General features: G+C 60.8%; 2 protein-coding genes across 3 annotated transcripts in view; one reads left to right on the top strand and one right to left on the bottom strand.

The window, feature by feature from the left end:
• The window catches only part of SLC5A10 (solute carrier family 5 member 10), a 58,705-nt gene that overhangs the window by 17,750 nt on the left and 21,352 nt on the right, over positions 1-19,603 (top strand). The window lies entirely within an intron of this gene.
• Positions 1-19,603, bottom strand: part of FAM83G (family with sequence similarity 83 member G) — a 28,214-nt gene that overhangs the window by 4,084 nt on the left and 4,527 nt on the right. For both annotated transcript variants that reach the window (XM_030294779.1, XM_030294780.1), the window contains 3 exons: positions 10,023-10,190; positions 2,517-2,641; positions 519-1,776 (listed from right to left, as the gene is read on the bottom strand). In XM_030294779.1, the coding sequence (XP_030150639.1) occupies positions 519-1,776; positions 2,517-2,641; positions 10,023-10,190 (1,551 nt within the window). The remainder of the gene's footprint in view (positions 1-518; positions 1,777-2,516; positions 2,642-10,022; positions 10,191-19,603) is intronic.

Raw genomic sequence — 19,603 nt, 5'->3', positions numbered from 1 at the left:
AATGTGAGGTGTTTCCTAGCCTAGGGGAGAGGGGAGGAGAGTGCTCCCCAGGGCCATAATCAAAAGGATTGACATGGAGGTGGCTTGGCATAAGGTCCAGACAAGGACCACTTACTACCGTGTGACCTCAGGGCTAGAAAGAACCATCTCGGTGCGGTCAGCAAACAAGGGAGGGGGTCAACCGCTATGGCAGGGCAGAGTTGACTCGCTGTAACACCAGTGTCTGAAACCTCTGGGTATGTTAGGTGCGTTTCCTTTCGGCTCCCAGTGGCTGGCTTAGGTTGACTTTGTGGGGCACTGAGGCTGTGGGTGCCCAGCGTGGGTTGGGACCAGCCACGCGTGTGGCCCTGGGTGGTTGCCACCTACCCCCTCCCTCTGCTCATCAGTTTCCCCATCTGCACATAGCGCGCAAAGCTGTCTGATCTGGGGATGCGGCACCCCAGCAGGTGACCACACTGGGTGCTTGGGGCTGGGGGAGGGGCTCCCAGGACCCCTCACGTGCGGGGACCCCGACCCACCTGGGTCTCCTTGTCCGTGGAGTGCGGAGCCTGCATCCTCCTTGGAGTACCCGCCTCTTCTCTCTCCCGACCTGGGGCCCACGGCGAGCCACCCAGGGGTCCACCAAAGGTCCCGCGGGTCATGTGGGGGGCACTCAGCTGTCGTCGGGGGGGCTGGGCTGGCCCGTTGGCTACCTGCTCCGAGTGGCGCCTCTGCAGAGGGGCTGAGCGCCCCCTCACCTCAAAGTACTCGTCCGACACAGAAGAGGAGGCCGCCGAGGGCCGCCGGGGGCCAGGGCCAAGGCCAGAGCTGCCGGAGAGGCTGTCCTGGTCACTGAGGGTCACATAGTCATCATCATCTTCCTCCTCTTCCCCATCTAGCCCATTGGGGATCACCGCTCTGTGGCCGTCGGGGTCATCCTGGGTCACAGACACCTGCCGCTGGAGTGGGGCATGGCCTGGGCCCGGTGTCCTGGGCGGCTCATGGTCTGTCCCATTCTGGGACGTCTCCTCCCCTGGGGCCTCCAGGGCCCAGTCCACACCGTCGCCGCCGTGCTGGGCAAGCAGCTCTGCCACAGGGACTGTCCGGGGCTTGGGCACGGGGGGCTGTGGCTCAGGGTCCCCCTGGGGAAGGCCGTTCTTAGCGTTCTCAGCTGGGACCCTGTCCTCGGGGGCACCGGGCCCGGGGGTGGGGCCACAGTCCTGGCTTTGCCTCCACAGCTGGGTGCCAGCTTGGGAAGTGTCTCGGATCTTGATGCGGTTCATCTGGCTGGGCTGGGGGTTCCAGATGTTGGGGTCAATGATATTGATGTAGCCCAGGATGTCACTGCCGGGCTCCGGGTCCGGCTCCACCCACGTGGGCAGGTACTCGAACATGTTGGCCCGCTCCAGGTTGAGCAGCCCAGGGTGGATAGGCGGGGGCGCCTCGGCGAGGTCTCCCGGCCGCTCGGCCAGCGCCGCGCCCCGCAGCCCCGGGGGCTTCTTCCCCTCCTGCTTCTCAGAGGAGGTCTTGGCGATCTCGTCGGCACTCTTGGCCTTGACCAGCGCGTACTTGGGGTTGACGAGCTTCTTGGCTACCGTGCCCGAGGGCACCAGTGGTACCACGGAGGGCAGCACGATGGGCTCCGGCTCCGGCTCCTTCTCCATGGGGATGCCCTTGAGGCTGACACCGTGGGACATGAGGTACAGCTCCTGGAACTGCCGGTCAAACATCTCCACCACCTGGCCAGACAGCACGGAGATCACGTTGCGGTCTGTCCTCGCGGCCGACCACGTGAAGCTGCAACACAGCGGGAGGGGGCAGCCCGGTCAGGCACGTGGGGGCCTGCCCCCCTCCCGCCGGCCTGGGGCCCCCCCACCGTGCACCCACAGGCCGGTGTTCATCAGACTGTGGCCACGGGGCCCTGGATGGAACCAAGAAGTGAGCAGGGGCAGGGAACGGCACAAGCCTCGGGGTCAGACCTGAGTCTGGGACAAGTCGCTTACACCGAGGCCGCTCCCACCTGTGTAAAACAGCACAGCGTGGGGCTCCTCTTGGGGGTTAGGGCCCCCCGTAAGGACGCTCACAGAATGCCCGGAACATCCCTGCTGTCATCCCGTGCACATGGCAGGTGCTATCACCCGTGACTTTGCTGCCAAGCCCAGCGTGGCTGTGGGCAGCCCCCGCCCTGTGCCCCCTGCTCGGTGGGGCTTGCAGAGCTGGGCCACAGCCGTCCTCATCCTGGCCCATCCTCGAAGGCGGCTCTAGGAGTGACCGCCCTGTGCGCCTGGCCCACACCCATCTCTAGGCTGGTGACACCTTAGGCTGGAACAACAGTCTTAAAGACAAAAGCCCTCCCCAGCCCGTTTCCGGAGACAGGCGGGCGGCGTGAGGGCGTGCCCCAGCCCCGCTCACACCTCAGCAGTTTTGGGACCAGTGAACCGGAATAACCAGGGTGTCATAAGGCAGGATTAAGGGCAGAAACCATCTGGGAACCGGAGCCACCTCTGTCCCCAGCCCCCAGAAAGCTGGAGAGTCACCTGTAGGAGCCGCAGATGGCCCGGTCTCCATCCACGAACATGAACTTCTGGGCCAGGGCACCCTTGAACTTGGTGGCCGACCGTGTGAAGAACTCTGTTCCCCCGCTGCTCCGCACCCTGAGATTCTGTGTTGGGGGGACAGGAGGCAGAATTACATGTGATCAGAGCACTGACCGCACTGGCAGGGTGTGCGGGGCAGAGGGGCTCGGATGGGGAAGGATGGAGCAGTGAGGCCTGGAGAAAGGGGGTGCTGTACGTGGGGACCACAGGGTCTAGACCAAGGTGGCGAGTGCAGCGATATGAAGGTAGAAAGTGGGGGGGGGGGGTGACAGTGGTCTGGGTGTGACCCGAAGGCTGTCCACAGGGCAGCCCTGGGCAGGAGAAGACTTGCGTGGCCAGGCCAGCTTGGGCAAAGCCGGTGCAGGTGGCGGGAGGCTATTGCAGGGTCTTGAGCAGGAGGGGCGTGCAGACACTATTTAGAAAAGTCCTCTGGCGGCTGTGCAGCTGGGGATGGGGGGCGCTGCTCTCGGGGGACCTGGGGATTGCACTCGGGCAAGTCTGTGGCCTTCCCAGGGTGAGTGAGCGGCCCTGTGGCTCCAAGCAAGCTAGAAGGGCCCCAAGAGACCACGGGAAGGGAAGTGAAGACCCAGAGGGAGCAGACCCGGGGCCACCACTGCCTCCCGTCAGAGCGAGGTCACTCCTGCCTTTCTCTGGACTCTCTGACCACCTGAGGCCTCCTTGGTGCGCAGTCTGTGGGGCCCCGTGGCACTCTCTTTCCACCAGGAGAGTTGGGGCACAGCAGACCCCAGGAAGGGCAAAGCGAGTGCGGCTGAGGCCCAGGAGTGGAGGGGACAGTCGAGGGGACCCCAAAGTAGAGCCTCAGGATGGGAAGGACACTTGTGCTCATCTGGTGCAGGTAATTCCCCAGAGTGTGTTAGAAACCCAGGCTCCCGGGTGCCCCCAGAGATGTGCCTCCGGAGGACTGGGGTCAGGCTGGGAATTTCATTGTTTTATCTATTTATTTTGAGAGACAGAGAGAGAGAGCACAAGTGGGGACGGGACAGAGAGAGACAGGGAGAGAGAGGATCCCAAGCGGGCTCTGTACCACCAGTGCAGAGCTCGACGCGGGACTCAAGCTCATGAACCTCGAGATCACGCCCTGAGCCGAAGTCGGATGCTTCACCGACTGAGCCACCCAGGCACCCCGGGAATTTCATTTTTAACACAAGCCCCAGTGAATCTGACACCTGTCCGGGGCAGGAACTCCCTTGACAGCATCCTGACCGGTCTGCCTACGGGTCGCTGTGACAGGAGTCACTCCCTCCAGAGGGCATCATACCTCTGTGGCTTCCCCGTCGCCCTCGCCCACTCACTGGCCCCCGCTTACTAACTGCCCACTCGTACACTCATTCCTCAACCCTGCCAAGCCCCCAGCCACACACACAGAAAGGACTGTGACCAGGACGCCCCGCTGGAGGTGAGGGAGGAGGCAGATGAGTTAGAGCCCCCAGAGTGGGGGGCCGGGACAGGCTCCAGGGAAAGCTTGCCATCGAAAGAGGGCGAGAGGACGAGTGGGGCAGGCAGGAAGAGGGTGCAGCATTCCAGACGTGGGAACACAAAGGGCTGGTAACAAAAGCAGCCTAAGACCCGAGAGGACACCGCGGGAGGAGGGTGGGTGATGGAGCCTGTAGAACAGGCTCAGCCAGATGCCCATGCAAGACCCCACACCTGCTTAAGGGCCTGGCTCGGCCCTGTGGGCAGTAGGGAGCCATGGAAGGATTCAGAGCAGGAGTGACCGGGTTGGAGCTGCCCCTCAAGAACAGTTCTGGCACCCAACGGTGGGGCAGGGGGGGAGGGCGCATGAAGCAGTGAATGAGAAGCAGGAAGTGGAGGACAGGGAGGGACGGCCTGAGTCAGGGCAGGGGCAGCGGAGAGAAGGGAGCGGGAGCCTGCCCTCCGCTCGGGCCCCCGGCCCAAGGGCGCTCCTCTGTCTGTTCCCTCTGTGATAGGTCTCAGACCCCTCTCCGCTGGGCAGCCCCAGGGCAGTACCCAGAGCTTATGGGGCGGGCATGGATGTCCCCCTGGCTGTGGGCTGAATAATCGCTGGGTGTTGGGCTCAGCCCAGTAGGCAGATAAGCCTTTACTCCCAGGGCCGGCTCCCCTGCCCCCCAGGCTGCCTGTCTGTACACAGCCAGCTCAGCAGGAAGCTGGCCATGACCCAGGACAATTAGTGCTCGTGACTTTGTACCCAACACGGAGCATGCTCAGGGACCAGAAGTTGTAACAAAGATCCTGGAGGCGCTTCGAGGCCTTTTCCAGTCACCTGCGCCCGACCACAGCCTGGTTCTGTGGCTTCTGTGGGCTCCCGGCCCAGAGCTCTGCATGCTGGGGCCACAGGCCTCTCCTCAGCCCGGAAGAACAGCCTCAATTCCCCCCTCACCGGTGTCTGCCCCCGCCCACCTCAAAGCGTGGCCCCGTGAAGGGCCCAGGAGGTCACCACCTACATCTCAGAGTGACTCAACTCCGGGAGAGAGGCAGCCTTGGCTGTGCCAGATTTGCTATGGGACTCGAAGTGGGTCTCTGGCCCTCTCTGGGCCTCAGTTTCCCTGTCTGCATGCTGCGTGGATGGCCTCGACTCTAAGGCCCATCCAATCCTGGAGCTGTTTGTTCCCGGGTGGGTCCCGCCCCATGGGGCCTGGCCCAGATGAGGTAACGTCTCAGGAGTCAGGGCTCAGGTGAGCGCAGGGAGAGGATCCCACAAAGCTGCATTGTCTCCGAGCCCCGGGGCACCCCCAGCAGAGCACGGAGCAGGCAGGGTGGAGGGCACCCAGGCTGGCTCAAGAGGAGTGGCCGGGGCAAGCCCGTGGACCCTCTGGAACCTCAACTTGCTCATGTGTCAAAGGGGCAGTGGTGGGTCCCCGAGCGGACATCGGGGGGACGGCTGGGCAGTGTTTCATCCGCTCCAAGAGCAGCTCTTGCCCCAGCCACGTATGGGGCACGGTGTGGGGGACACTAGGCTGGGGCAAACCTGTAGTGCCCTGCCTGTATCCCCCACGGGGCCTCTTAAGCTCACAAAGATGCCACTTGACCCTGTACTGAGCTGGCCGTGGCCCACACGTGGGACAGTGGTAGGCAAAGGGGACCAGCCCAGTGCCTACCCCCTCCCCCCCCAGAGCTCTGGTCAAACATGGCTCCAGTCCTGGCACCAAACGGATGCCAGCTGGGCCTCCCTACACCTCAGTTTTCTCACCCGTGAAATGGGCCTACCCGCTCTTATGCTTCAGGGCTGCTGCGAAGACTGAAGGAAGCCACGGTGCACGGGGCTGAGGGCCAGCAAGGTGCCCGGCACTCAGTGGGGGCTCCATAATTTGAGGTGCCAAAGTAGGATGTGACACCACATGCAGTGTGCCCGGGATACGATCCGTTCTGCTCAAGGGGCAAGAGGGGACTGACACGGAGGACCAGAAAATATCTAGAGTGTCACAGGTCAGGCCCAGAGAGGCCAGGACTGTCGGCCGTGTGTGACAGTCAGGTGGGCTCAGGGAGGGGGAGTGACCGACCCATGGTCTCCCAGTAGGTGGAGTCCAGCCCCCAGCTGGACCATAGTGGCTCTCTGCAGGGACCTGCTAACATCTCCTGGGCCCGAGGAGAAGTGGGGAGGCCCGGAGACACATCCTGACCAGGTCTGGCCGGTGACAGCGAGATCGGGCCAACCGTGCAGACTGCAGGGGACAGAGCACCCATGTCCCCATGCTGGGATGAACAGCAAGAAGCTGGGATGAACAGCACCCTCAGGGGTAGGGGACGGGGCAGGGCTGAGCCAGCCCAGCTCCAGGACCCTGATGTCTGAGGGGCCCCTGGCTCTTCCCCTACGGTGGGTTGCTCAGTCTCACTAAGGTGGGCTGCTCACTGCTTTTATTCCGGGCTAGGCGATTCCCTGTTGTGGGGACTGTCCTGTGCACGCTTAAAACATTTTTTTTTCAACGTTTCTTTTTTTTATTTATTTCTGGGACAGAGAGAGACAGAGCATGAACGGGGGAGGGGCAGAGAGAGAGGGAGACACAGAATCGGAAACAGGCTCTGTCCTGTGCACGCTTAACAGTGTCCCTGGCTGCTACCCGCCAGGTTCCAATAGTACCCTCCCAGTCACAACCATTAAAAAAGTCTCCAAACATTGCCAAATATCCCAAGCCAGGCAAACCCCGCTTGGTTGAGAAGCATTGCCCCACACCCCGAGTCCGTTACAGACCCAGGCCAGGATCAGAGACGGCAGGACGGGAGGGGAGGGGCACCAGAAGGGGGCCAAGGCTGGCCTGGCCAGCGTGGAACCCAAGCCACAGGCTGAATCCTGTATCCTCACCAAGTGCCTTCCCACGGCCACGGTGGCTGGAGTTTTCTTGTTCATCAGAAATAGGTCCGGCCTCAGCCCAAGTAGCTGCTGGTTTTTCCAGTTTGGCCGCACAGAGCCGACTAGCTTTTCAGATCAGTCAGGCATCTCACAGCTCTGGTCCTGTCTCAGCTGTGAGGCTGGAGGCCCAGCCTGGCTCCCCCTGCCTCTGGGGCATCCCTCAGCCCTCGGTCTCACCCCAAATGTGACTGGGTCACCTGGCGTGGCTCATTCCCACACTCCCTGCTTGAGAGAGTCAGGGGCCAGCTGAGCCAGCAGGCTGGGGTGCTTGGGGATGGCCGGGACCCTCACACCCGGGAAGGTGCTGGTGCATGTCTTCGCACTTGACCTCAAAATCAAAAGCAAGAGAGGGGTTGGCCCACGCAATACACCGGCTGTTTGCAGAATGTGTTGTGTGAGCTCGAGGCTCAGGAGGCAGGAGGCTGGGGTGCAGGGTGGTGGGCTGCCTGGAGGTGAGGGCGTGAGGGCAGTCCCCAGCCAGAACACAGCTTGAAGGGGAAGGGAAAGGGAAAACGAGGCCCAGAAAGATTCAGTATCTCTGCCCAAGGTTACAGTGCAGGTGGCAGAGATGGGCGCAGGCCTGGCTCTGGCGTTGCCCAGACTGGTGCCCGACACCCCCACAGTCACAAGGATGACCCCACCAGGGTCAGACCTGTATCCTGGGCCTGTAGGAGCTGAGGGCAGGTCGCTGCAGAGCTGGGCAGGGGTGGCGGGCAGCCGAGGGCGGGCCCAGGGATTACCGGCAAAGGAAGTGCTCCTGAGACAGGTCCGGGCCCAGCTGGCCCGCGGGCAGGGAGGTAGGCCGAGCAGGCAGGCCCTCGACAAGGTGACACTTGGCCAGGGCTGGGCGCACAGGAGCCTCTGGCCACCTGCCCAGGCTGTGGAGCGGGCGGGCTCAACAGCAAGAATGAGGAGGTCAGGGTCACCCGTTCTTTCCCAGGAAGGTACCTGACCCTCCGTGGCGCCCAGCTCCTGGGCGCGTCACTCTGCAGAGCCTGCTAACATTCCCCAGACCAGGGAGGTGGTGAGCAGGGCAGAATGTGCCAAGGACCCCTGGGGTGAGCTGCCCCTCCCATGCTTCGGGCTATGGCCTCATTTCAAGCTCAAGTGTTGGGGGGTTGGCCTCACACACACCCTCCCCCGCCTGGGGCCTGGGGTTTATAATTTCTTGTTATTGCCAACAGCCGCGTAACTCCCCTTAGCGCACAGAGTGCTTTTACAGCCATTGTCTCCTCTCATTTCATCCTCAAACAACCCTATGAGACATCATTACGGCCACGAGGCACCAGAGGCTCAGACAGGTGGAGCCACGTGCCCAAGGCCCAGGCTGGCTTGGCACAGTGAGCCGTGCAGCCTTCTGGGTCACGTTCTCAGCCCAGTCCTGCCTCCCCCCCCCCCTCTCCTGGGAGCTCCGAACGCTCCGAGCAGACTTGCATCTGAGCCTCTGCTGCTGATGAAAGGCACTAGACAGGGGGCTGGGCCTCGGAGCGGCCAATCCTGGGTTCAGATCCCGCCTGGCATGGACAAGCTTCTTCATCCTGCCCCAGGAGCATGCAGGCGCTGAGCAATGGGATGGGCGTCAGGTGCGCACTGGGCACGCGGCAAGGGTGCAGTGGGGATGGGCCCGGAGGTTCTCTGATCTGCTGCCCACAGGGCAGAGGCTTCTGCGGTCACCTTTCAAAAGACGCCTCTTACACGCTCTGGACCTCTCCAGCATGAGCTGTCTGCCCCGGGAGTCGACGCTCGGTGCTAATTACACGGCGGGCAGCGCGGTGGTGGGTGAGCGCGGGGCTTGGGGTCAGCCCGCCGGAGAGACCACATAAAAATGGCCCCACAGCCACAGACTCTCCGCCTGGAGAGCTCATAGCCACTTGAAAGGCCTCAGCGGGGATGGGTGGGCACAACTGACAGATACTGACAAATTACAGCCACAGGAGCCCAGCCCCTCACTGACCAGCCCGGCGTCACCCCTTCTCCAGGGACTTTGCTCAGATCACAGGCCTGAAGCCCAGGGGATTCTGACCTGTCAGAAGCTGGGGCTCAGCCAGGGAGCTCCGGTGCTGGCCCCCACACCCCATATGTTTAACTTAACGGGCAGCAAGTTAAACACCTGCACAGGTGCCTCCATTTCCCCATCCGTAAAATGGGAACAACTGCCCTATCCCATCGGGTCATCATGCAGAGTAAATAAAATAACCATGTGAAGTGTCTAAGATGGGGCCGACCCAAGTGAAATACTATGAAAGTGTCAGCTGTTGTCATGCGTACTGATCTGTACCCTCTGGGGAACGTGCTGCCCACAGTAGGTGCCAAATGACAGCTGGGTGGAAGGAGGGCTCCTCCTGCCCGCAAGCGAGGGATCAAGTGCAGGGTATCTGAGCGGAAGAGCCCAGCCCCCTGGCCCATCTGCTTCTCTTTGGGACCAGTGAAATCCTAGAGCCCAGAGACAGGAAGTGATGTGCTCAAGGACACACAGCAAAGCAGTGTGAAGAACCCAGGTTCACCCCGATCCCTCCACCTCTGCTCCATGGTGACCTTCTCTAGAAAACCCTTTCTACTCTGCTCTCCCTCCTCAAGTTTATTTCAGCTCTGCAGCCATCAAGGAAGCCTTGCCTGACCTCAACCCGAGGAAGCTGCCTCTGTCAGAGCCAGAGCCACCGGTGGCTGGGTGTCGCACAGAGAAAGATTCTGGCTTAAGCCCCCAAAAATAACTTCCTGGGAGTCAGAGCTCTCCAGATAGGATGTAAGAAGCTGCTGGAGACCAGGTGGTGAGCGCCCTGTCACTGGCAGTGTGCAAGCAAAGACAGGTAACCAGTGTGGCATGGGCTGCTTTGAAATAACATGTGATGTGGCACCTTGCGTGGGTTCCAGTGTCCGATCAACCCTTGATCAACATTTATCTTATCTCTGACTGTTGGAAGTAGTGTCCTGTCCCTCTGGGCATTCAGCCAGAGGTCAGGCGACCACTTGGCAGGAGGCTCTAGGATCACTGACCTCTCTGTGCCAGGCACAGGACTCCATCCCTAGAAGGCAGGTGCTCCAAGTGTTTGTTGACCAACTGAATGACCGCTTGGTCATTCATGACCAGCCAAGCTCACCTTGAGGTGCCCCAGGTGCATGCGGGCCCGCTCACACATGTGCAGGAAGTACTTGACATTGCTCTCGTCCACGATGATGTACACGGCCACCTTCCTCTTGAAGCCGGCCTCCAGCAGGTCCTTGAAGATGTCCACGTCAGTGAACATGTCCATGACCACGGCGATCACCTGCGAGCAGGAAGAGACCAGGGCTGTTGGGCAGCGCGGCGGTGGGGACAGGTGCCTCGGCAGGACACTCAGCCCTCCCACACCCACCACCCTCTCTGGGCGCCCCGCTCGCCCTGCCCCCCACGGCCTCGGGGCCGGGACTGGACTCTCTGGAGCAGCGGCAAATAGAGGAGAAGCACATTCAACGTGCCCGCTGTTTCCGTAACACGAGACTGCAGAGAACAAAGCCTGTGTATCCTGGCCGGTGAGGCAGGTGCAGGGAAGACAGAACACCTTGGAGTCGGGGGCTGCAGCCTGAGGTTTGGAGCGTGTCAGGGCCAGTCCCCAGAGCAGCCTTCCTTGTGGGTGTCAGGGCCCAGCACGGGGGCGCCCTGTTTTGGTCCCTTCCTGGGCTGCATTCCCGAGCCAGAACAGCAGCCCACACCATCGCCCTCCGCCTGCCACCCTGGGACGCCGAGATGAACCCGATGTATCAACAGCCAGGAAGGCAGCATCCGGCACAGCTGTTCTTGAGGTCACCCGTGCAGCTCGGGGCTGCTGTGGACTTTGGCAGGCTTTCTGCTGCCACCTCTCCTACCTGGCTGGACAGAGTCCAAACCAGCACGTGTGACATCTGTCCTCACAACGGCTGACCTCAAGCCTCCTGGACCGGGCTCAGGGCGAGACCCCAAGACGTCAGAGTGCCTCTACCCCAAGCCCTAGCCCGACGTGGGCAGTGACATGCTCCAGGCCGGACAGGCAGGGGCACTGGCCTGAGTCAAAGCACAAAGAAGGAAGAAGCAACAGGGAAAGGACAGGGTGGTTGGGATGAGCTCCGCTGCGTGGTCAGCAGACGCTCGGGCCTGGTGGGGCTCGGTGACCATCTTTGGCCTTCTCTCTCGTCCCCCGTCCGCCCCTGTCCCAGCAGGCACTAAGGGGGAGCCCATGAGAATCAGGGCCTGGTGCTGACAACCAACACAGACATCCAGCCCCTCCAGTCCTTCAAGGCTGGCACCACTGCCCTGTCCAGGGTCTGAGAGCCTTCTGGAAAAGCCTTACACAGAGAGGCCAGGGACTCGGCCATACAATGAACTGGGAACAGTCAGGCTAGAACCTACCGAGGCCCGCTAGGGAGCCAAGTTCACCCCCACCCCCACCATGAGAGTGGCCTGCCCGGCTCCCCTCACTGGGATCCGCAGGCACAGGGTGAAGGAGAGGCAGCCTGGGACCTGCTGGGGAGGAGTCTGCACACTCCGGTGAGCTCACCCAGCTGGTCCCTGCAGGCCCATTTGGGCTCCTCCCTGCCCTGCCCTGCCCCGGACTCGATCTGTGTGACCCTGAGCGAGACGCCTAGCTTCTCTGGGCCCAGCTCTCCTTTGGCACAACGGGTGCAGTGGAGCTGTGGGACCAGCCAGGGCGCCACGGTGGCTGAGGTCCAGGATTCACTCCGTTCTCTGGGGGACAGCCGCTCGCTGGCTCTGAGTCTCTGAGGGGCTGTTTCGGGTCGGGCAGAGGGAGTTTGTACGGACTACGCAGGGGCTATAGGGTAAGCAGGGAGGAGCCAGTCGAGGCAGACGTTGGTTCCAGTTGAGGAGGCGCTTTCTGACCCGAAGTTAGGCAAAGGGTATTGATAGAGAGTGAGTTCCCCGTCCCAGGCGATGTTTAAGGAAAGGCCAGAGGTTGCTTGGCGAGGAGGTGGATGAGAGGGCAGATGAGACACGAGGGCAGCCGGGTGGGCTCCCAACAGCCTTGGATTTCACCGGTGGAGCATGACGAGCCCCTGAGGTGGCTGGGGTGGTGGCAGGGACTTCCTCGCCTGGGATCCCACAGCCCTAGAGCCAGCCCTGGGATCCCCTTGGATAAAGCCGCCCCTGGGAAGGGCGGAGCCAACCCAGTTCTCCTCCGAGGCAGCCATCACCCCTCGTTTCCTTGTCTCCCCCCGCAGATCGGTCAGGCCCGGTTCCAGGCCCTCCCTGCTGTGGCAGACGGGGACCTGCCCTGGGCCTGGGCTGGGGGACATGCCCCAGCAGGACCCACTCCACGTGTGTCCTTCCCCAGTCGCCCTCTAGCAGGTAGGGCACTTGATCCAGGGATCATCTGCTGTTGGGCTGGACCTGTTGGGGCCAGCCCCCCATGGTGCATCCCTTCCACAGGGTCCCGGGCTGAGCGCCAGCTCTCCCCAAACACTGGGTTCAGTGCCAGGGGGCGGCCAAAGGAGGGCTTGTAACAGGTGCCAGCTGACGCCGGGAGCAGGGAGGGGTGCTTGGTGCCCCCTAGGCACTGGGATGATGCTGGGGGAGGGGGCTTGGTGCTCCCCACGGAGGCCCCCACAGCTTGTCCAGTCAGAACCAGAGGCTTCCCGGAGGCCCTTGACTTCTGCACGCAGATCCCCATTCTGTGCATGGAAGAGCAGGAGCCAGAGACTCGAGACCAGAACCCGGGTCTCTCGCCCCACCCAGCATGCCTTCTGCTTAAGAAGGTGAGAGCGGTCCCAGGCCCTCGCGCCGTGGGATGGTATAATGAGCCCCAATAACGGCTACCTCGTTCAATTCTCAAACATGCTGTGAGGCAGTGGTTGTTACTCCCGTTTTACAGATGAGGAAACTGAGGCACGGAAGGATTCACTCCCTTGCCTGATTATCTGTTTGGGTGGTTCAGCCTGCCCATAACGCGGTGACCTCATCAAGGGCAGAGCTCCCCATTCAGATCCCTCGTGGAGGGAGCCTGGCTTAAGGCAGGCCTCAGGGAGCTTCTGTCAACAGAGAATGTGACCAAGTGGCTTGGGCCGCAGCAATGAGGGAAGCCAGGGACAAGCCACAGCTCCTCCCGGGCCCCGGGTTTCCGTATCTGCCACATGGGGGTGTCGGCCTGGCTCACTGCTGTGGTCTATCCAGCCCACAGTGTGGCTTGAGTGCAAAGCTGCTGGCCCCACCCAGAGGGCAACACCAGCCACCTCCCGCAGTCCCAGCTGAGACACGTTCTGCAGAGGTCCTGGGCAAGGCCAGGGCCAAAGCTGGGGAGAAGATGGAGGGGGAGGCTGGAAGCTGGAGGTGACCCTGCGCCCTGCCCAGGTGCCCTGCCTGGCCTGTCTGGGCCAGCTGGAGCATCTCACAGTGCCCACCACTGCCCTGCCTCCCTCTGCACCAGCGGCACGGGTCTCCCCGCCTCCCTGGGTCGACACCCAGCCTGCAACTCCTGGCACCCCCAGAGCTGTTTCTCAGATTCCCTGTGGCCACAGGAACCACTCTTGGAGCAGAAGTGTGCTCACGGGACCGGTGGGTAGAGTAGGTCTGTGGAAGCGCCGGGAGACGAAGGGCAGGAGTGAGACGGCTAGGGGGTTCTGCACGCAACTGGAAAACCCGGAAAACTGCGGACCGTGGGCCCAGGCTCCGCAGCAGCATCTCTCCCCAGGGGCCCCTGACCCAGCTGACCCCTCCCTAAAACCCCAGGCCTGGAGCCACACACACTATTCTCCTTGCTGGGCCACCTTCCTTTTCTCTTCCACACGGACGACTCCTATCCATGGTCAAACCCCAACTTAAATACCGCTCCCAGCTCCTCTCTGCCATTTGAACGCGAATCGCTTGTGCACTTCTGGAAGTACCACAGCAACCTGCTGAGTGGCAACCTATCTTCTGAAGGCCTGGACTCTGAGACCCAACTCAGCGGTTCCCAGAGCTCCCTGTAACACCTGCCCCGCCCTCCTCGGCCACGGAGATGCGTGGAGAAGGCTCAGAGAGAGCCAGCCGTGGTCTGTCCCTTCAAAGTGCTCAGAGCAGACAGGGGAGACAGAAGCAGCCCGCCCACCCTGGAGCCCAGACGCAGTCACAGCAAGGGTGCACAAGGACCCCAAGTCCCTCGCTGGGTCTTGGGAAATATAGGCGGGTCTGTCAATTTAAGGCAGAGGGTGGCGGCATGGGAAGACACATGGCCTTGGGCAAGAACCTTAGTGTCCTGGTGGGGGGTGGGGGGTGGTGTGTGTGTGTGTGTGTGTGTGTGTGTGTGTGTGTGTGTGAGAATTAATGCGGGAACGGGGCAAGCTCAGAGCCTCCGCTGTCACTTTCCTGCCTCCTTGGCACACAAACCTGAGTCCTGACCCACCAGACCCACAGTGCACTCCGGGGTGGACAGGCCAGGCATCACCACTCGCCATCCCTACCTCCCTCCGAGCCAGCTGGAAGGCTGGTGCATGGCGGCAGCTCGCGGGAACAACACAGAGAATGCTGCAGACTGTTCTAAAGTTTGGAACGACGACTCTCTAGACCCTGGATTTGACTTCCACTTCAAGCCACGGCAGAGGAACAGAGCCCACACTGACCCTCCCGCCTTAACAATAAACAACAACACGACAAAAACCAGGCACAATCTGTGAAACCGTGGCCAGCAGGACTGCAGCAAGCACAGTGACCCTTGAGAGAAGGGACATGAATGAGGTCAGCCCCAGGACCACCTCAGCTACCTCTGGGATGCAGCAGAGCGGAGGGGGAGACCCTGGTGGGGTCCGGCAGTCTCCAGGAGTTGAGGAGACAGAGCGTGCCCGGAGCACGGCAGCTAGAATTTTCAGGATGGAGTACTGGAGGAGAGGGGGCTGCTGACAGTGAACACCAGATGCTACAGGGCCTCCCCTCGAGCCCTCAGCTGGTGACCAAGTATCACATGCACAGAGGAAACCACGCAGGCTGGGACAAAACTGCTAGAAAAGAGCAGCTGGGACAGTCACCAGTGCTCACACAGGACCAGGAATCTTTTACGTCCCCACCTCAGCTAGACCACACACCCCTCTAAAACTCAGGGCCTGCAGGAGAGTCCTCAGGAGGATAGTACGTGAGCAGTGGGCAAATAAGGCCTAGACCAGAGGCCAACTAACTTTTTCTGTAAAGGCCACATGGTAAATACTTCAGGCTTTGCAGGCCATATGGCTCTGACCCACTCAACTCTGCTATTACAGCATTGAAAACAAACACAGACGGCACACTAGCAAATGTACGCATCTGTGTTTCATTATTTACAAGCAGGCAGCGGGCCAGAGGTGGTCCTTAGTCCAACTTCTACCCTGGATTAAGTCTTCTCTAGTTCCACTTAATAAAGCGTAAAAAACACCAAACCAAGGGTGACTGGGTGGCTCAGTCGGTAGAGCATCCGACTCTTGATTTCAGCTCAGGTCCTGATCCCAGGGTTGTGGGATCAAGTCCGGCATCAAGCTCCATGGTGAGCGTGGAGCCTGCTTAAGATTCTCTTTCTCTCTCCCTCTGCCCCTCTCCCCTGCTCCCCTCCACCAACTGAATCTCAAGATGTAAAACAATTCAACATTTAAGATGAAAAAAACACCGGATGAGATTAATAACAGATTAGACACCATAGAAGAAAAGATGAATGACCTTGAAGACACACAATAGGAACTATCCCAAATGACACATGGTAGGGAACTGAACAACCAGGATCGGCTCAGAGCATCAGCAGACTGGGAGTCCACCTAGAAGGTCCAGGAGGCATGTTACTGGAATCTCAAAAGTGCTGAGGTGGAGAGGGGTGGGGAGGATAGAAGAATGTTTGAAAAATAGCATCTATAGCATTTCAACATTTGATGAAAACTTACATCCAGAGTCGGGGAAGCTCAGTGAATTCCAGGCAGAAGAGACGTGAAGAAAACCTCACCGAGGCACATCATAATCACATCACTTAAAGTCCATGATGAAGAGAAAATGTGTAAAGCAGGCAGCGGGGGAAAAGACCATTACATGGTGAGGAACAAAGAAATGGAGGCTTCTCCACAGAATCATCGCAAGCCAGGGAACACCGGAGCAACATCTCTAAGGCACTAAATGCAAAAAACTCTTAACCTAGAATTCTCTACCCGGTGAAAAGAGCTTTCAAAACCAACATTTTGAGACCCTTCAGACCTACAAAGACTGGGAGGATTCATCTCTGGCAGACCTCCCCTGTAGTTATCACCACCCCCTTGTACACATGGAGGGGTTAAGGCTCCCTGTTGGAGCCACACGCTCCTCCTCCCTCACTGGCAGGGCAATTACTTTGCTACCCCCCCCACACACACCCCACCCCCTGCACCTGCACCCCACCCCTCGGTGGTAGCAGGATTAAGGCGACACTGTCTGAAAGGCCTAGAAGGTTCTCCAGGCATTGAGGAGGACACCTGGAAGCCGCTGGCCCCACTGTGAGGGACTCTCCCCCTGACTTCTGGCATTCTCCAAACCAGTTTGCCCATCCTCTGGCTCCAAAGGCCTGTCGCCGAGGGCACAGCCTGGTCCTGCGGCCTGGCGGGGGAGTCTGTGTATGTAATAACACGTGCTGACCCAAGCCAGGGTCGGGATAAGCAGGCCAGCTTTCTGACACTCATTCAGGCGTCCCTTTTCCAGGGACTAAGTGGGGGCAGTGATGGCCACTCCCATTGTCCAGAGAGAGGAGTCCCCGTCCCAGAGCCACGCAGTCAGCTGGTGGCAGAGACCTCCTGTTTAGGGCTCTTCCCCTGGTGGGGGATCCTGTGTACATTCTAGCTGTGACTCCACCCACCGCCCCCCAGAGCCCACTCTGGGTTCTGAAACAAACTCCTGACCATCAGCACTGCCCTGGGGCATTTGCCACTCCTTCCCTGGGTGGCCCGTAGCCCAGCACTTCCATTCTCCAAGCCTTGGTTTCCCTTCTCGATAACACGGGGCGGGGGGGAGGGGGGGATGGAACGGATAACCCGAGGTCTCTCTCCTCTGACATTCATCAGCCCTGGTACCTTCCCCACCCTCTGGATTATTAAAACAGAAGCCTCATTAAGGCCAATTAAAGGAGGCTGGGGCCTCCTGAGTGCCAAATGACTGCAGCGGACGGGGTCGAGGCACACACTATACTGGTCACACCCAGAGCCCTCTGTCCAGGGGCCCGGCCCAGCCCCATCCAGCCGCGTGGGCCCTGCCCTGAGTCTCCAGCCCTCCCCAGATAGACATCGGCCTCCTCACCAAGGCTCAGGAATGCTGCAGAGGAAAGGGCAGAGCATGGGGGAGGGCCAGGTGACCAGGGCTGCGCCCTGGGGATAAGACAGGCCCCTCCCCCTTCCCGTTGGCCCCAAGGGGCCCCAGAGTCCCGCAGTCACAAAGTCCAGCCAACCAGACCACCACGCGGTCATCAGCGCGTGGCACAAGCCGAGGATCTTCAAACTGGAAAATCTCGGACTCGTAAATTCAAAAGCCTGTAAAATCTCAGCTTCTCTGGGATCCAAGGGTGACAGATGCTGAGGTGTCCTTGAGCATCCTAATCCGCCAGGAAGACTGGCCTGGAAAGGACTTCCTTGCCTGAGGCCTCCGGGCCACCTGATGCCCACTCCCCTCTACTGGATCCCACCAAGCCCCTGCTTGAACTCCTCCAGGACGGGGAGCTCACCACTTCTCAACCCAGACTATTCCCTGAGAGAGGCTATCAGGCGAGAGGGAAGGAGGAAGACCCAAGAGAACTGGTATTTATGACATGCCAGCTCCATGCCAGACATTACACCGAGGGCCTGACATAACCTCTTTTCCCATTTGAGTCCCAGCATGCTTTGAGACAGGTGCTGTCAGAGGGGCAAAGCAACTATCTTGGGACAGCATGGCGAGACAGCAGCAGAGGCCTGGGTGTGGGTCTGAGTGGTATGCAAGCCCATCTGCCCCCCACCCCCCCCGTGGCGTTTACCCTGGGAAGATCCCTAAGCCTGGAGATCGTTCGGGAGCCACGAAGGAGGCTAGAGCAGCCCATGCAGACCAGCACCTGCCAGGACGCAGGGCGTGGTCCCAGTGTGGAGGGGCGGCCCTGCCCCGCACCGAGCATCCTCGGATCACTCAATAGCTTGTGGGTGGCTCACTGTTACTGCCGCAAGACACGTGGCCAGTCCCCATTTTGCAGATGAAGAAACGGAGGCTCACGGTCACATAGCAAGGGGGTGGCCGAGCTGGAGAGGAGAGCCGGGGGCCCGTGAGAGGACCGGCCCCTCTCTGCTGGCCCAGGGCGAGGACGGTTGGCCTCAAGGTGAGCCTGCCGAGCCGGGGGACCGGGGCTCTGTGGAGCCCCGCGCAGGCCCTGGCCCGCTCTGAGCGCCCTAACCTCAGCGTCCTCCTCTGCGACGCGAATAACGTCGGCAGGGGTTGTGGGAGGGAGCGCCGCCCCTGCCCCAGTGCTCCAAGAGGCTGGCCGGTGCCCTCCTTCCTGGCAGGGCTCCTCCTGGCTCTCCTCAAACTCTCAATTAAGATGCAAACGCCGTCGGGTAGGAAGCCTTGGGAGACACGGAGCTGACACCTGGAACGATGTTATCAGATGTTCCCCACCTGGCAGGTGAGGGCCCTGGGCCTGGGCTGGGAATTGCTGGAGCAGGCAGGAGACAACTCCCCGGATTCGCGGCGCGAGCCTGGGCCAGCCGTGCTCCTTCTGGGCTCCGGCGGGTGCCCGCGAACAGCTGACCGGGCCGTCCCTGGGGCCTCTGGACGCACCGAGGCTGTCGGGCCCTCCCTCCTGCTCCAAAGGGACCCGCCGTGGCCTCAGCTGCCGGTAGCCCTGGTCTCCCCAGTCCTGTGTTGGTCATACTTGTGCCCCCACCCCCATCCCCGCTGGGGAGAGCACCGTGTCTGGGAGCCTGCTGGGGACAAGGAGCCTCGTGAAAGTGCTTTTACTGTCCTGAGTCAAGCTGGGGGCCAGCAGCAAGGCGCCAAAGCTCCCATCAGAGGCAGGGCTCAGAGACATCGGCCGTGATGCATTTTCTCCCGGGGAAAAGAGGCTCAGAGCCCACAGACCTGGGTGCTGGGTCCAGCTCCTCCCGCTGTTAGCTCTGTTAGCTCTGTGAGCAAGATACCTGCCCTCTCTGAGCTCCACCAAGCCTCAGTTTCCTCATCTGCACTAAGGAGACAACACCTACTTTATGGAGTTGCCGGGAGGATTACAATGGGGGTAAAGTGCCCGCTCAGCACCTGGCATATAGCTGGCATTTAATAAATGCCTCATTAAGCTGCTTTTATTCTCCTGGAGCCAAGCCGTGAGCCAAGACTTCGGCGTGTGAAGGCAGGGGGTTGACAGAAAAGATGTGGGGTTAATCAGGCATCGTCAGGTTCCCGTCTCCTGCTGTGTAGCCCTAGGCAAGAAACTTAACTTCTCTGGGTCTCCGTTCCCAAGCCCTGGCCTGGCAGGCACGAGAAGTGGGTTCTAGTCCGACCTTCGAAACTCATTCTCCCTCGGGCTCCATCCATCTTCTCACCTGTCCGTGATTCCCACCTGCCCCTGGGATCTTCCCTGGGCTGTCTGGGTCTGGTGAAGCGATCCTTCGGAGGGCGCCCATGTCATGGAGGGGGGCACTCCCTCCTCAGCCCCCTCCCGGACCCAGCCCAGCCTCACCCCTCTCTCTGAGGCTGCAACAGAGAGAGACTGGGGCTCATCCCTCCTGGGCATGATACTACAGGCCTGGC

This window comes from Lynx canadensis, chromosome E1 (genome assembly GCF_007474595.2).
Source record: "Lynx canadensis isolate LIC74 chromosome E1, mLynCan4.pri.v2, whole genome shotgun sequence".
NCBI classification, from domain to species: domain Eukaryota; kingdom Metazoa; phylum Chordata; class Mammalia; order Carnivora; family Felidae; genus Lynx; species Lynx canadensis.
Note: the sequence above shows the minus strand (reverse complement) of the source record. Positions and strands in the feature narration are given on the sequence as shown.